The sequence below is a fragment of the Phodopus roborovskii genome, unplaced genomic scaffold (assembly GCF_943737965.1).
Source record: "Phodopus roborovskii unplaced genomic scaffold, PHOROB, whole genome shotgun sequence".
In the NCBI taxonomy this organism is placed as follows: domain Eukaryota; kingdom Metazoa; phylum Chordata; class Mammalia; order Rodentia; family Cricetidae; genus Phodopus; species Phodopus roborovskii.
Window position 1 is genome coordinate 5,186,163 of NW_026126588.1, and position 16,673 is coordinate 5,202,835.

General features: G+C 47.0%; 1 protein-coding gene across 1 annotated transcript; it reads left to right on the forward strand.

The window, feature by feature from the left end:
* Positions 1-271: 271 nt before the first annotated feature.
* Tdrd6 (tudor domain containing 6) lies at positions 272-16,545 on the forward strand. The gene is made up of 5 exons (XM_051204285.1): positions 272-6,472; positions 9,681-9,808; positions 11,287-11,376; positions 15,061-15,127; positions 16,502-16,545. Exons 1-5 carry the CDS (start codon positions 442-444, stop codon positions 16,543-16,545), a joined length of 6,360 nt encoding a protein of 2,119 aa, XP_051060242.1. The 5' UTR covers positions 272-441.
* The last annotated feature ends 128 nt before the right edge of the window (positions 16,546-16,673 follow it).

Consider the following 16,673-nt stretch of genomic DNA (forward strand, 5'->3'; position numbering starts at 1 on the left):
TGTGCTCCATCCACTGCAGGAAAACCAGAAAGGAAGTGACCTCCCTGCCCTACCCTCCTAGAGGATCTCTGCCAGGCATTCCTACTGAGCATCCTGGAGTCAAGCTATCCTGGAAAGAAGGAGGCTATTCCCTAACCCTGCTTTCCCCAGGCTTGCTGGCGGTCCTCCGCTGTCCCCTGTGCCCGGAGGCCACCCTCCAGGCAGCCTTGAGGTTCCCCGCGCCGGGAAGGCTGGCAGCCACGCGCTGGCCAAGCCTGCGAGGCGCGGTGGGCGGTTGGCCAGCCGCCGGCTGCTACCAGTCGCGAGTCCCCGAGGCCCTGTGCCGGGCACTTGGCCGAAGGGTCGCCTCTCTAGGCGTCCTTTCCCTTGCGTTGGTGACCGGGGCCTGGCTCGGTGGGACTGTCTCCGGACGCACGGGGAAGCTCTGCACCAGCTGTAGACATGAGTTCGACTCCCGGGCTGCCCACTCCGGGGGCCTCCCTGGCCCTGCGGGTATCCTTCGTGGACGTGCATCCCGAGGTGATCCCGGTGCAGCTGTGGGGACTGGTGGGCCAGCGGCGGGAAGAGTATGTGCGGCTGAGCCGGGAGATCCAGGAGGCCGCAGCCACGCGCGGCCCATGGGCTCTGGGTGGCGCCTCGGCATCGCCAGGAGAGCTGTGCCTGGTGCAGGTGGGACTCATGTGGCACCGCTGCCGCGTGGTCAGCCGTCAGGCGCAGGACAGCCGCGTCTTCCTGCTGGATGAGGGTCGCACCATTACGGCTGGCGCTGGCTCGCTGGCACCGGGGCGCAGCGAGTTCTTCCACCTGCCCTCGGAGGTGCTGGGCTGTGTGCTGGCCGGCCTGGTGCCCGCTGGCGGCGGTGGCACGGGCGGTGGTGAACCCCAGCACTGGTCCTCAAGTGCCGTGGACTTCCTTAGCAACCTGCAAGGTAAGGAGGTGCACGGACGGGTCCTGGACGTACTGCTCCTCCATCGCCTGGTGCTGCTGGAAGTGCCTGTCGTGTCTCAGCAGATGGAGGAGCTGGGCCTGGCCAGGCAGGTGCCGGACAGTCTCTTCTGTTCGCTGCTCAAGCGCTACCTGACTGCAGCTGGGCTGGGCTGCTCTGGAGCTCCAGTTCTCCCCCGAGCCGCCCCCAAACAAGAGCATCCTGGGTTAGATTACTTCTATCCCCAACTGCAGCTGGGAGTGACGGAGCCTGTGGTCGTAACCCAGGTATGCCATCCCCACCGCATTCACTGCCAACTCCGGAGCCTCTCGCAGGAGATCCACCGCCTCTCTGAGAGCATGGCCCAGGTATATCGGGCCTCCACGGGGACAGAGGATGAGGACTCTGGCAGTGCCACCTGGGAGGAGAAGGAGGAGAGCCCAGACAAGCCGGGGTCTCCATGTGCCTCCTGTGGCTTAGATGGACAGTGGTACCGGGCTCTCTTGCTTGAGACGTTCAGGCCTCAGCGCTGTGCCCAGGTGCTTCACGTCGATTACGGAAGAAAAGAGCTCGTGAGCTGCAGCAGCCTTCGCTACTTGCTGCCTGAGTATTTTCGAATGCCTGTGGTGACCTATCCCTGTGCATTGTATGGACTCTGGGACTGTGGGAGAGGCTGGTCTCGGTCACAAGTAGGTGATCTGAAAGCTCTGATCCTGGGCCAGGCGGTGAATGCGAAGATTGAATTTTACTGCTCCTTTGAGCACATGTATTATGTCACCCTGTACGGGGAAGATGGAATCAATCTCAACAGCGCGTTCGGAGTACAGTCCTGTTGCTTGGCTGACCGATTTCTTCAGAGCCAGGGGATAGAGGAGGAAGAGGAGGAGGAAGTGGAGGTGACGGTCCAGTCTCAGTCCCCTGCGGAGGAAATGGAGGAGGAAGTCTCGCTCCCATCTTTACGATCCATCAGGTTGAAGATGAACGCCTTCTACGACGCCCAGGTGGAGTTTGTGAAGAGCCCTTCTGAGTTCTGGATCCGCCTGAGGAAGCACAAGAACACGTTCAGCAAGCTGCTCAAGAGGATGTGCAGCTTCTATTCGTCGGCGAGTAAGCTGGATGGTGTCGTTCTGAAACCGGAGCCCGACGACCTGTGCTGTGTCAAATGGAAAGAAAATGGCTACTACCGGGCCATGGTCAGCCGCTTAGACAGCAAGAGTGTGGATGTGTTCTTGGTAGACCGGGGCAACTCTGAGACTGTAGACTGGTGTGACGTTCGGATGCTGCTGCCTCAGTTTCGGCAGCTCCCGATACTGGCTCTCAAGTGCTCGCTGGCTGATATCTGGCCTTTGGGGAAAACATGGAGCCAGGAAGCGATTTCATTTTTTAAAAAGACAGTGCTCCACAAAGAATTGGTGGTCCACATTCTCGATAAGCAAGGCCATCAGTATGTGATAGAGATTCTCGATGAATCCAGAACAGGCGAGGAAAACATTAGCAAAGTCATCGCTCAAGCTGGATATGCCAAGTACCAGGAATTTGAAACCAAAGAAAACGTCAGACTCAGTGTCCATTCCCCCGGGCACGGTTCAAGTCAGTTTACTGCAGAGACTAGCAAAATATCTTCTGCCAAGAAGGTCGAAGGAGACCAGAGAGCCAAGAAAGGCAATAAAACCATGTCTCTTTCTGAAGCTTTGGCCGATACAGGAAACCTTTTCACCGGACAGACTGGGCAGGACAAGGAGAAGGTAACATCTGATTATTCTCTCCTTACGCTGAATTTCCTGAAAACGATGCCAGACTGCTGTGGAAAAGGGGAGCTGGAAGTGGGCAGTACCGTTGAAGTGAAGGTGTCTCACATCGAATCCCCTGGCTCCTTCTGGTGTCAGCTGATGAGGAACGCGCAGGGATTCCGAACCCTGATGTGTGATATTGAGGACTATTGCAAGAGTGAACCAGCTCCGTATGAGGGGGACACACGTGCTTGTCTGGCGAAGCGCGCAGCAAATGGAAGATGGTCCAGAGCTCTGATCAGTGGCACACAGTCTTTGGAGCACGTCAGAGTGGTATTTGTAGACTATGGAGACAAAGATGTGGTATCTATGAAGAACATTCTCTCTGTTAGTGACCCGTTCCTCAAGGTTAGAGCTCAGGCATTTCGGTGCAGTCTTTATAATTTAATTCAGCCAACCGGTGACAATCCCTTTGTTTGGGATGAAAAGGCGGTACAGGCTTTTAGTGGTTTCATAGACAACGCTTGGCAGAATAACTTAGAATTAAAATGCACAATCTTTGCTTTGGCGTCCAGGCATGATGAAGAGTGGTTCAATGTTGTGGACTTGCTAACGCCCTTTCAGAGTGCCTGCCATTTTTTGGTAGAAAAGAGACTTGCTAGGCCCGTGAGACTTCAGAAGCCTCTGGAACCCTCTGTTCAGCTCCATTCTTACTACTATTCCACGCATGACCTAAAAATAGGAAGTGAAGAATTGGTGTACATAACACATGTTGAAGATCCCTGGACATTTTATTGCCAACTAGCAAGAAATACAAATATTTTAGAACAGTTATCATACAACATTATAGAACTAAGTAAAGCCTTGCTGAATTTAAAAGCATCCACCTTGATCCCCGGAACTTTGTGCCTTGCCAAATATACTGATGGGAACTGGTACAGGGGAGTAATAACAGAGAAAGAGCCAAATAAAGTCTTCTTTGTTGATTTTGGGAACACTTATGTAGCAAGTGATCATCTGCTTCCAATCCCCCGAGATGCCTATGATGTTTTGCTTTTACCCATGCAGGCAGTTAAGTGTTCCTTATCTGACATTCCTCATCACATCCCAGAAGAAGTTACAGCTTGGTTTCAGGAGACTGTTTTAGATAAGTCCCTGAAGGCTTTGGTGGTAGCAAAAGACCCAGATGGACGACTGATTATAGAGCTCTATGATGAAAGTGTCCAAGTCAATGCTAGTATTAATGAGAAGCTAGGGTTTCTTGGTTATAAAAACACTACAAGAAAAAATGACAAAGAGAATGAGATGATTCTCTGCACGCCCGAAACCCTTGAAGATGAGAATGTGGTGAAGTCCTCACCTACAGAATATTTGAATAAATCAGGAGAGAGCAAACCACACAGTGGAGAGATTATGGGCGAACCGTGCAAGCCCAAGGTCAGCCCAGCGCGCACGGAGCTCAGATATCTACAAGGCTCGATGAAGGCCAACCTAGTCCCATATCAGGACTCGATGGGAAACAGAAATGACGGAGGGTTTCCATTAGCAAGAGAAAAGAAAGACGATATGTTTGCCAGCTCACCTGTGAGTGCCACCAAACTAGACTCCGCCCTTCCTGAGAGAAGAGTGGGGGAACCTGGAAGCAAAGATCTGCCCCCAAAGTTCTGTGAGTTCCCACAGAAGACAATAGCCCCAGGTTTTAAGACCTTTGTATATGTCTCGCATATTAACGACCTTTCCGATTTTTACATCCAGCTGATAGAAGACGAAGCTGAGATCAATGGGCTTTCAGAGAGGTTAAATGATGTCAGAACAAGGCCCCAGTGTCACACGGGTCTTCCGTGGCAAATTGGAGATGTGATATGTGCCATTTTTCCAGAAGACAACTTATGGTACCGAGCAGTTGTCATGGAACAACAACCCAAGGACCTTCTCTCTGTGCAGTTTATAGATTATGGCAACATGTCTGTGGTCCACACTAACAAAACGGGTAAGGTTGGTCCCACTGATGCTGTGTTACCAGCTCTGTGCCTCCATTGCTCCTTAAGGGGGCTTTTGATACCCGGCATAGTACGCTGTAAGGAAATGGTGGACTACTTTACCCAAAGGACAGATGAGGTACAGCTAAGATGTGAATTTGTTAAATTCCAAGGTACCTGGGAAGTGATTCTTGCAGACGAACATGGAATCATAGCTGAGGATATGATTAGCAGGTTTCCATTCAGTGAGCAATCTCCGGTGGGGCTTAGCACTCATATCACCAAAGGGGACTGTTTCAAGTCGGCTAACAAACTCAGCACCAACACTTCAGTGTTTCTTAACTGGTACAACCCCCAAACAAAGTCCATAAGAGCCTATGCCACCGTGATAGACGGACCTGAGTACTTTTGGTGTCAGTTTGCTGACTCTGAAAAGCTGCAGTACTTAGAAACCGAGGTTCAAAGCGCTGCGAAGCAGCTGGCAGACCGAAGAAGCTGTACCCAGTGTCCCCGAACTGGAGATCCGTGTATTGTGAAGTACCGGGAAGATGGGAATTATTACAGGGCCCTCATCACTAATGTATGTGAAGACCACCTTGCATCTGTCAGGCTTGTGGACTTTGGGAACGTTGAAGACTGTGTGGACCCCAAAGCACTTTGGAGCATCCCGTCTGAACTTCTGTCTGTCCCCATGCAAGCATTCCCATGCTGCCTGTCTGGGTTCACCGTCTCTGGTGGAGTGTGTCCTCAAGAAGGAAATGATTATTTTTATGAGATAGTTACAGAAGATGTATTGGAAATAACAATATTGGAAATGAAAAGGGATGTTTGTGACATCCCCTTAGCAGTTGTGGAGCTCAAAAGCAAAGGCGAAAGCATTAATGAGAAGATGAGCAGATACGCTAACATGGGCCTTCCCAAGAGTGACCTATTCTATGATAAGCATGGCACAGAGAGAGCGGTGGGCCTTGGACCCACCAGTCCTGACCTTGGCCTTAAGGTGCCAAGTCATAAAATGACACAAGAGAGGTCGTATGTGGAAGGCCGGGCAGGTGAGCTCTCGGAGATAATTGAAAAGGATTTGAACATTGAAACGAAGCCAAGTAAGTTCTACCCACGTAGCACCCGGAACATTTTTGAGGCTCTGGAGAACTCCCGCAGAGCTAAAATGGGTTCTGAGAGGCTGGAGGGTAGCGTGGATTACCATACTGTGGACAGAGCCAAGTATGACGATAACTACCTCATTACAGGGTTTAACCCAATAATGTCCCATGCTAGTGAACCGAAGGAGTTACTGGAACTGAATTCACTAGAGGTGCCACTGTCCCCCGACGACGAATGCAAAGAATTCTTAGAATTGGAATCCATTGAGTTACAGCACTCCCCTATCAGTGAGTTAGAGAAGGAGCTAGGACTGGAGCCTCCGATGGCACCATTGTCCCCAGGCTATGAGGCAGGTGCCACCCTGGAACCATTTATGGTGCAGCTTCCCCTGGACTGTGAGGCTGAGAAGCAGCTAGAACTGGAACTCCCCACACCCCAGCTGTCTTTGGATGACAGTATAAGTCCTTTATCGCCAATCGCCAATCAGAACATCCAGGAGTCCCCGTGTGCAGAGGATGACAGGAAGTCTAGTTGTATGGGCTCGTCTGATGATGGCCACAGCATATCACCACTCTACCACGGGAAGAGTAGGGATTCCCCGGCACATGACGAAACGAGCCTGTTGGAAGATGTGTTTCCACAATTTGAAAGCAGAGATGATACTGCATTATTGTCACCTTTGTTCTCCGAGGAAGAAGCCAGGGACAGAAAGAAGTGCGGGCGCGCTCTACCAGGTGCGTTGCTCAAGGCCACCTTGAAGTCTTTCAGTGGCTTGTGTTTGTTTTCAAAAATGGTGGATAGCTACTGTATGAGTTACAATTTCTAAGTAAAGGTAAACACAAGGAAGGTATTCAGATTTGCGTTTTAGGAAGGGCATTTAAGTTTTGTTTATTTAGCAAGATCGTCTCTGTCTATACGCCAGAATAGCCTTGAGTTCGTGCCCCTTGGGCTCAGCCTCCTGGGTGCTGGGGATGGCATGCCATTGTGCCCCAGCAAAAAGGACATTTTGAAGCATGGAAAACGTAGCTGTAAGATCAGTGTCAAATGACAAATGCTAAATGAAATGACAGAACATTAATTTTATTTTAAAAATAAAACAACGTAGGAGCTAGAAGTTCAGCAGTTAAGAATGCTTAAGGGGAGCCATGTAGAGGACCCAGGTTTGGTTCCCAGCATCTATACAGTTCTCTAGCTCCAGGGATTCTGACACCTTGTCTCACCCCAAATGCTCCTGCATGCACACATTGAGGGCACATATGCATACCACAGAAACTTTTATAAAGTAAAATGACTAAAATCCGTGTCTTAAAGGAATAATCGCATGTAAACTGTAAGGAATTGTATGTTAAAATCAAGACAGCAAATGACTTGCTAAGCTTTAAAAATATGGCCTTCCCTTAGTCAAACATGCCTGTAAATAAATAAATGTACAGTGGGGATCACTTTGCCTGATGCTTTTTTCCTAGACTTAACTGCATCATATATATTGATTTTGCCATCCATTTAGAAAACTAAACAAAAATTAGATTTAGGGAGCTTCTGTTAATCAAAAAAAAAAAAAAAAAAAAAAAAAAAAAAAAAAAAGCCAACAGTCGGGAGAAATCTCGGCGTTTGCACTCAATAAACATTAACTTTCTTACTTGCTGTTTTCTTTGCTTCTTAAGAAAACCACAAAAACCTTCAGAGCAACCTTCTGGAAAACCAGTACACATTCTTCACTGCCGGGTCATCTCTCTATCCCCAAGAAAATAACAACAAAAAGATGAAAGTCACATGAAGCAGTTTCGTCATTTCACTTTTCATGACCAGTCTTATGCTTTTCAAATGTCTACATTTGTTTATACTGTTGATGCAAAAATGGAGAAAGTAACAGTATAAGGAGAGTGAGAATCACAGGTTCTTATTACTAAGAAATAAATACTCAGTGCAAACAGCATGGTACTATCTCCTCTGGTCATGTTTTAGTTCCTGTGTATGTCCGTTGCAAACAATTTAAAAACTAGATGCCTATTATACTGTCATAGCGAGTGTAGCCCGGTGCTTTAGTCCTTACGGCCTGTCCAGGGGTTAGAGAGATGGCTCATTAGGTAGTAGTGCACAGTGCTCTTGCAGAAGACCCAAGCTAGATTCTCACAACCACCTGTAACTCCAGGTTCGAGAGATCCACTGGCCTTTGGGTACCCACACACATGCACATGCGCACACAAAGATCCATATGTAAATGAAAATCAAATCTTTTAAAATACATTCAGAATGGGTGAGAATCTTTGCCAGCTATATTTCATATAGATGGCAAACATCAGAGATATACAGGGATCTTTAAAAATGAAACGTTGAAAAGTACCCACAAAAGTTTCCAGTCAATAACTTGATCGATCGACTAAGTAGACAATTTTCAACAGAAGGGACATAGAACATCTTGACACGTTTAACATTCTTGGCCATCAGGGGAATTGCAAATTGAAAGTACTTGGAAATTCCTCATCCCAGTAAGGTTGGCTGTCATCAAGAAAACAAGCTAATGTTGGCTGAGATGAATGAGGAGCCTTTGTCCACTGCTAGTAGAAGTATTAACTGATGGAGCCATTACAGAGCTTGATAGGGAGAGTTCTCAAAAAGTTAAAAATAGGACTGTCATAAGTTACAGCCATCCATGGGTGTACATCCAAGGGGCTCCTAAATCCTCCCACACGGTCTTGCTGTCTTGGTTAGAGTTTCATGATAAAACCATAGCCAGAAGCACCTCAGGGAGGAAAATGTTCACTCTATGGCTTTAGAGCTTTACTTTATAGCTTGTAGTGCACCATCCAGGGAAGCCAGAACCTCCGGCCAGGAGCTGATACAGAAGCCACACCGGAGGGGTGCTGCTTACTTGCTTGCTCCCTGTGGCTTGCTCACCAGCCCAGAGGTGCATCACCCACAATGGACTGGGCCCTCTCACATCACCAGTCAAGAAAATGCTACACAGGTAGCTCCTGTGGAGGCATTTTCTCAAATGGGAGTCCCTCTTACCAAATTACTCTAGCTTGTGTTGACATAAAACTAGCTTATGCATGTCTATTGTGGTATTATCCACAAATAACTATGAATGAATCAACCTGGATGCCCATCAGCTGATGAATCAACAACAGAAACGTGGTAAATATGCTCAGTGGAATTTTATTTAGCCACAAAGAAAAATGAAATCAAGACATTTGCAGGAAATTGGGTGGAATCAGAGATCACCATGTTAAGCTAAATATCCCAAACTCACAAAGAAAAATACCTTGTATTCTTTTTTTTTTTTTACATTCATATCCAAGACTTTAATGTTCATATATGTGTGTATGGCAGGGTATGGCGATGAAACGAACACTTTCACTAACAATGACAGTGCCAGCTTTTAAGTGTTAGAAGTCAAATTTAACGATGGTTTTTACTTTTGTTGTTTTGGGGGAAGTGGTTAGGATTATATGGAGCTGGGCCCCCCCCCACACACACACACACGCACACAATGTATAATATAACTGGGGAAGAGATACTTGGAAAATAAAATATAGTAATATATCTCATGGGAAATAAGATTCACTTTCACTGGGACTCAGCATAGGTTGAGTGGTATTTATTTGGGGAGAATTCACTTATGCCTGAAACAGACGACTGCTGCGGGTTCCTGCTCCACGGATGCCACCCGGATGCTCTTTGCAACCTGACCAGGAAGTAAAAGAGGGAGCTGGGGTCCCGGACTCCAGCTCTAGCCTCCCTGTTCACATCTGCACCAGCCACGCCCCAGTGGGCGTGGTCAGTGCAGCAGGCGCTGACCTGGTGGATAGATATCTCACTACAGTAGTATCTGTATGTTACTGATTAGACAAGGATAGTAAACTAGGAAAGTGCTTCTCTTGCATGTCTCACAGTAAGGTACTAGACTATGCACACTGAGTCTTCCTGTATTCAATTTAGCAGTCCAGCTACAGAGCACCTACACTCTGAAAGGCTTCTCTGTTGGATCAAAATGTGTCGTGTGGTCAAGCCTAAGGAACACGTGGTCTAAGTGTGAGATTCTGGAACTAGCCGAAGAAGGAACACGGGTAAGGGAAAGGGAAGGTCTTCGTCTCAAGGGGTACTTGCTGTAAGAGCTTTACTAATGTCACCAGACTGTCAAGGATTTGTTTCCCCCTGCTCATTTGTCCTGGCAATGTGAAGTTGGTGAGAATCCACTCTACCTCACTTTTTAATGTAAACACTGCTGGGGAGTTGGTTTATTGTGGTATTACTTTGTCTCATTTTCTGCAATCTGGAATACCAGATATTCTAGAATTGCTGGCCTATTCTTTTTTAAGTTCTATATTCCTGGTCCTTGCCCTGACTTACCAAGTCTGAATTTCTGGAGGTGGGGAATTCATTTTACACTATTAAGACTGGATATCGGGGCTGGAGAGATGGCTCAGAAGTTAAGAGTTTCTTGTAGTGGGTTCCCAGAACTCCTGTCAGGCAGCTAACAACCACCTGCAACTCCAGCTCCAGAATAGGGCTCTTCTGGCCTGAATTGGCTCTGCATGTATGTGGTACACATACAGACAAGCAGACACACACACACACACACACACACACACACACACACCTCTTAATATATGAGAACCACTGTGTAGAATGTACATGAGTTTCATTAAAATTATACAAGAAACACTCTGCTGAGTGTCTCTGTAGTTTTATGTTATTTCTTCTGTTTTCCTGTTTGTTTTCTGAGACAAGGTTTCTCTGTAGCCCTGGCTAGCTTCAAACTCAGGAATCTGCCTCTGTCTCCCCAAGTGCTGAGATTAAAGGCGTGCACCACCATACCCGGCTCACTACATAATTAATTCCAAATTATTTAAAAATATTTCCTTTAGCATTTCCTCTTCTGAGAAACATTCTGATATTACTGTGCAGAATTCCCTATAGCTTCAAACTCTACGCCCCAAAAGAGCTGTATACCTATAATCTATCTTGAGTTTTTGAGCGTGCAGAAGCAGACTTTTGGGGACGGAACTGTACATACTACATTCTGTGTCTTTGCCTGATTGTAGACCTCCTTTTCCATTACATTTGGAACACTTGAGTTCTAAATCTTAATTTTTTTTTATCTCTTAACATACATACTCAACGTGTTTGTACTACTAAGCTTAAAACATAGGGTAAATTTTAATACAACAGTCCTGGATTTTTTTCGTTGTTGTTTTTGTTTGGTTGGTTGATTTCTTTTTAGACAGTGCCTCATGTTACCCAGGCTGGTCTGAAACTCTGTGACAAAAGGTTTCCTTGAATATCCGCACCTCCTGCTTCCACCCCCCAAATGCTGGGGGTCAGGCATGCATCGCCATATTTGAGGGTTGGGCCTCAAGCTATGCATGCTAGACAGGCATTCATTCTACGAACAGAGCCATATCCCTAGCCCCCAGTGCGATCACTTTTACTGTTTTATTGTAAGGGTTTCTGTGGCGCCTCTGTCACCTACAGTTTGTGGAGCTTGCCTGGTTTTGGGTTTTGTTTTTCACTAAGAGCTCTCCTTCCTTCCTTCCTCTTGTAGGTCTTGAACCTTTCAAATGGTGAGGAGGAGACAGTAAGCCCAGAGAATGTCTGGAATGGTATCCCCAAGGTAGATAAGAACCCCTCTGAGGTATGACTCTGTAAGCATTATCTAATGAAAGCATTGCTCCTCATTTTTCAAGACAGTTGGACAAGCACTTTTCAAAGCCCTTGTGTTAGGAGTAATGAAGGGGGGGGCTGGGGGCTGGGGGTGGGAAATCTGTTATCAAGAACAGGTAAAAGCATCAATATCAAACTGATTCTGAGATGGGAGGCCAACTATCACTTGGGCAAACTAGTCATTCATGGTTTACTCAGTGATTTTTCACTTGAGGTTAAAGAATGAAAAAAGGAAATCAGGTAGCGGTGGCGCACGCCTTTAATCCCAGTACTCAGGAGGCAGAGGCAGGAGGATCTCTGAGTTGGAGGCCAGCCTGGTCTACAGAGTGAGTTTGAGAACAGCCAGGGCTACACAGAGAAACCCTGTCTCCAAAAACCAAAAGAGGAGAATAGGAAAGAAAAAAAGAAAAATGTCTGGTATTAATTCATATGGTACATATATATATTCCAAGAAATGGGACAAAATTTAAAATGAAGTTGCTGGAGACAGTTCAGAGCTTAAGATCGCTTGCTGCTCTTGCAGAGGACACTGGGCAGCTCATAACCGTGGGCAACTCCAGCTCCAGGGGGTCAGATGTCCTCTTCTGGCCCTCAAGGTCACCTGCATTCACACCCGCACACACCCACACAGACACATCTATACACACAAATGAAATATCTTTTCCTTTTTTAATTTAGAGGCAAAAGAGTAGCAGCCCCTTGCAGTCAACCCTCTGCAAAGCCAAGCGGGCCTTTGCCTCCCTCCCACCTCTCACCATCCATATTGAATTTCAAGTATTTCTTTCACACATAGCTAACACAGGTGATGCTGCCTGGGGGGGGGGGGGGCGGGGGGGGGGAGGGGGGTGGAGAGGGGGAGGAGTGTGTGTGTGTGGTCATTATAGCCTGTTGAGGACTATAACGGTGGCCAATTTCCACAGCCATCAGGATGTGTCCCTCAGTGTGGAAACCTGTTGTGTTTGGATGGTTGGATTTGAACTCCTTGCTTCTCACAGTATCAGGGCCTGATCATCGCTTTGCCTCTTTCGGTTGTTTTACCTCTGGAGAAATGTGGCTCGGGTTGCCCTACTTCCCTGTGAGCCGAGTCCTTTTGGGTTTTGTTTCAATAGGTGATGGACAGAGGCTCCTGTTGTAAACGCCGTCTATGAGCTTCCTGGGCTACTGCGGCCAAGTGGCCAAGCACAAGGCGGGCCTGTCCTGAACCTTAGCCTTAAAGGCTCATGCTTGGTGTTCAGGTTAAACCCATGCTTCTTCCTCCCCCAGATTTCCTCTACCCCGTGGCTGTGGACAGCATACATGCATGTGTTTGCACAAGCATGTGGTGGGCAGAGGTCAACCTCGTGTTCCTCAGGAGCCATCCACCTGGCAGGATTTGTTTTGTTTTGTTTTGAGGCAGGTCTCTCACCGGGAACCGTGGCTCTTCATTTTGGCTTTGCTGACAGGACAGCAAGCTTCAGGGTGCTGCCTATCCTTGTCCCCATCTACAAAGGAATTACTAGCATGCTTCTCCACACCCAGCTTTTTATATGATTGCTACTGATCGAACTCGGGTCTGCAGTGAGTCTTTCTCTGTCCCACTAGTCAGTTCCCAAACCACTACACAGAGACTTCTTACTAATTATGAAAGCTCAGCCGAATGCATAGGCTTTTTTCCCACCAGCTCCTGTAACTTAAATTAACCAATTTCTATTCATTTATACGCTGCTACATGGCTCGTGGATTGTTACCTCTTCTCCTACACACCATGATTCCTCCTCATCTCCTCGAGACTCTGCCCTTCTTCCCAGCTTCCTCTCTTCCTGGAAACCCTGCCTAGCGTTTGGCCGCCCAGCTCTTAAGCCAATCACAGTAAACATTTTTTTACACAGGGCTGCTCTCGGTGCAAAGGTAGGGGGCAGGGAATGAAACTCCCACCTATCATGGGTCCCAGTTGGTTTGTTTGTTTATTGCCAGAACCAACCAACCCATTTACACTTAAATTTGCTTTTGTCTATTGTGTCCAGAAGTTGTAAGTAGAAGAGAGAGGTTAGGGAGCTCACTCCATACTGGCTACACCAAAGGGCCAGAAGCAGTGTCTGGCATATAGAGACTGTGTCATCTTTGGAGCATGTGGCTGTTAACTCATTGGATTCTGCTCTTTACCCCCCTTTGTGGAGGTGCAATAGTTTATTACAATTTCACTCCATTTCTTTCCCCTTCTGGTTGGCTCTAACTATGAATTTTGAAGAGTCCATACTCAAATATAGATATGTACAGTTCTAGTTGGATAAAATACCCTGTGGCAACCAAAGCAGGCTGGGAGGATCTTTATAGGAGTACCTGAGTGGGGGGGGGCAGTCATAGATACAGTTGCTGTGGGCATTAACTAAGCCAACAGATACTGAGACGCTCCTTCCGAGAAAAGTGTCAACATTGTTTGATTTGGTTACTAACGGGACGGGACTCGGTGACCCTGTCTCTAAAGCAGGTGAGCTCACATACCCACTCACAGACAGGTATTACGAGTCAGTCAGTTATGCTTGGCTTTAGATACATGAAACCATTAGTGTCCAGCTGTGTTTCTGACTTTTTTAAGAATTTGTATCTGAATGATTTAATTTTGCCACAAAATGTCTTACTAATACGTTTCACTTGCACATAATGACATTGCTTATTGAAGGGATAATAATCATCATTAATTTGAGTCTCACTGTGAATAGCAGCTGTTTGAAGAGTGATGGCTCTCCCCCCCCACACACACACACCTTTTTTTTTTCAAAGCTCGGCTTGTATTTTTTTTCAGTACATAGTTTCATGAAATGTGCTTTAATCATATTCACACACACACCCTTTCCCCCCCCTTCTTCCCAGATCCACTCCCCTTCCCTACCCACCCAACTTTTTGTTTTGTGCCCTTCAAGATTGGTTTGTGCTGCTCAGGTGTTCTTGGGTGTGTGGTTTTCCACTGGGGCGGAGCTGACTTAGCAGATGCTAGGCTCTAGAGAAAACCATCCCCTCTTCTTTCAGTTGTCAGTGTCCCTATGGCTGGGGGTAGGGCTCAACACCCATCTCCATCTGGGGATTTGCATAGAGCTTGTGCACACTGTCTTAAGATTCTGCACGTGCCGCTGCCCTTCTGTGTTTAGAACACACCTACAGCCATGCACTGCCTTCGGCCCTTACTCTCTTTCTGCCCTCTCCTCTGCAAAGATTCCTGAGTTTGGGGAGCATGAGGTAGAGTATTTATGTTCCCTCTAGGACCAAGTATACTGCATCTTCCAGGCTGGCCGTGAGCTCCCTATATAGTGGAGGATGGCCTTGAACTTGTGATCATTCTGTCTTCTCCTCGGGACTATGGGCACACACTAGCACACCCATTTACATAAATACCCTCTCCTTCCTTCATCAAACAAAGCCGCCAGGGTTTGGGGAGCTTACATCCAGTGCAGGTACTCCCCTGCCTGTGTGGAATGTTCTGGCAGAGATGTAAAGGGGAGGGAGAGCTTGGCAAATAGAAGATGTGGTTTTGAGCCCGATCCCTGGCTCTGAAACCAAACCGTGAAGTCATCAGGAATGCATTTTACCATTTCTCCTCATCCATGGTGAGGTTATGATTCTAAACTAGTGTGAGTTACAGCTTTAACAATGGTAATAATGCAAAGGTTCCATTTGTTAGGCTGGATCCCAAACAGTGGAAAAGGACCTTTCCTTCATGTCGTCTGCGGATGACACCACCATCAAAGGTAACCTGTATGATTAAAATCACCATAGCTTTTGCCATCCTGAATTTCCAATTCTTAATGATAGCATTACCTTTACTCTCTCAAACGAGATGGCTTGTCAACTTCTGTGGATGTTAGCAGAACCAGGCTGGGGGGCGGGGTGTGTTAAAATATTTAAATGTGGTTAATTGGGATAAATAGGAAGATGTGTTGACATATCAGAGGGAATTTGTTGGTGAATTGAATCTGTCTTGGAAATCAACTTCTGAACTTGAAAGTTAGTATTTTAAAAGAATGGTTTTCTCGAGGCAAGCAAGATGGCATCATTTGCTGTCATGCCTGAAGACCTGAGTTCAAACCTAAAGACCCATACTGTGAAAGGAGAGATCTGACATTTGCAAATTGTCCTCTTACCTTCACACACATGTGCAGGTACCTAGCCGCCCTCCCTCATCACACAAAATAATAAATATAACTTAAAATGTAGGTGCTTGCTCGGGGCTAATTTACTCACATATTGAATTATCTGTCTGTCAATCTTCTGGGATTTCTGTTTAGTTTATCTCCATGACAAGATGCAGCTTGTTGGGTATTCCCAGAACTTGACGTTTCTTTTCCATAAGCAGTACTTTGGTGGGTGGCCATATGGCTCATTGGTCATAGAGGCCTGCTGCCAAGCCTTGCTGACCTGGGTTCTATGCCTGGATCCCACATGGTGTGTTCCAATTTCGCTCTCAATTGCAATGATAAAACACCATGACCAAAAGCAACTTGGGAGGAGAGGATTTATTTGGGACGGTCCAATCACAATCCATCATTGAGGAAATTCAGGGCAAGCACTCAGGCAGGAGCAGAAGAAGGAACCATGAAGGGATGCTGCTTACTGACTTGCTGTCTAGTTCATAATGCTTTTCCTATACCTCTCAAGACCACCTACCTAGAGCTGGTGCCACCCACGGTAGTCATGGCTCCCCCACATGATTAAGAAAAAGCTCCCATAGACTTGCCTAAAGACCAGTCTAACAGAGGCATTTTCTCAGTTGAGTTTCTTCTTCCTAGATGACCCTAACTTGTGTCAAGTTCAAAACAAAACACAAAACACACCCACCTAACCATGGTGTAAGGAGGAACTGACTCTTGCCAAGTTGTCTCTACCTTCACACATCCCATAAAGTAAAAACAGAATGAGCAGCTTGTTGGTTCTTAGAACTGTGTCACATTCAGAATGGGAAAAGCCAGGCTAATCCACAAACTGATTGGCTCCTTGTTACCCTCGTTCTCGAAGGCGATGAAATGAGCTAATCTCATGTCTTTTAAAGGTGGGGGGGGCACCCTTCTTCCTCCCCGCCCTGTTTTCTCAATGCTTTCTCACTCGGACCCTTTCTTCCGTTTCAGAGGAGGAGTGTGGAGGTGATGCCGATTCAACTGCGGCTGTATAGACACGGCCAGTCAGATGCTCGCTGCCTTTCACAGCCACATGGTACCCAGACCGGATGTAAAGCTAATGGCCCCTGAAGTTGTCCTTAGCGGGGGAAATTGATCTGTGACAGAAACAATAGGTCCCAGG

Excerpts from the sequence above, each read along its gene's own strand:
- Tdrd6 (XM_051204285.1), top strand. The coding sequence starts at position 442 with ATGAGTTCGACTCCCGGGCTGCCCACTCCGGGGGCCTCCCTGGCCCTG. Across the intron at positions 9,809-11,286 it reads TAGCCGAAGAAGGAACACGG|GTCTTGAACCTTTCAAATGG; the intron begins GTAAGGGAAAGG and ends TTCCTCTTGTAG. Across the intron at positions 15,128-16,501 it reads GGATGACACCACCATCAAAG|AGGAGGAGTGTGGAGGTGAT; the intron begins GTAACCTGTATG and ends CTTCCGTTTCAG.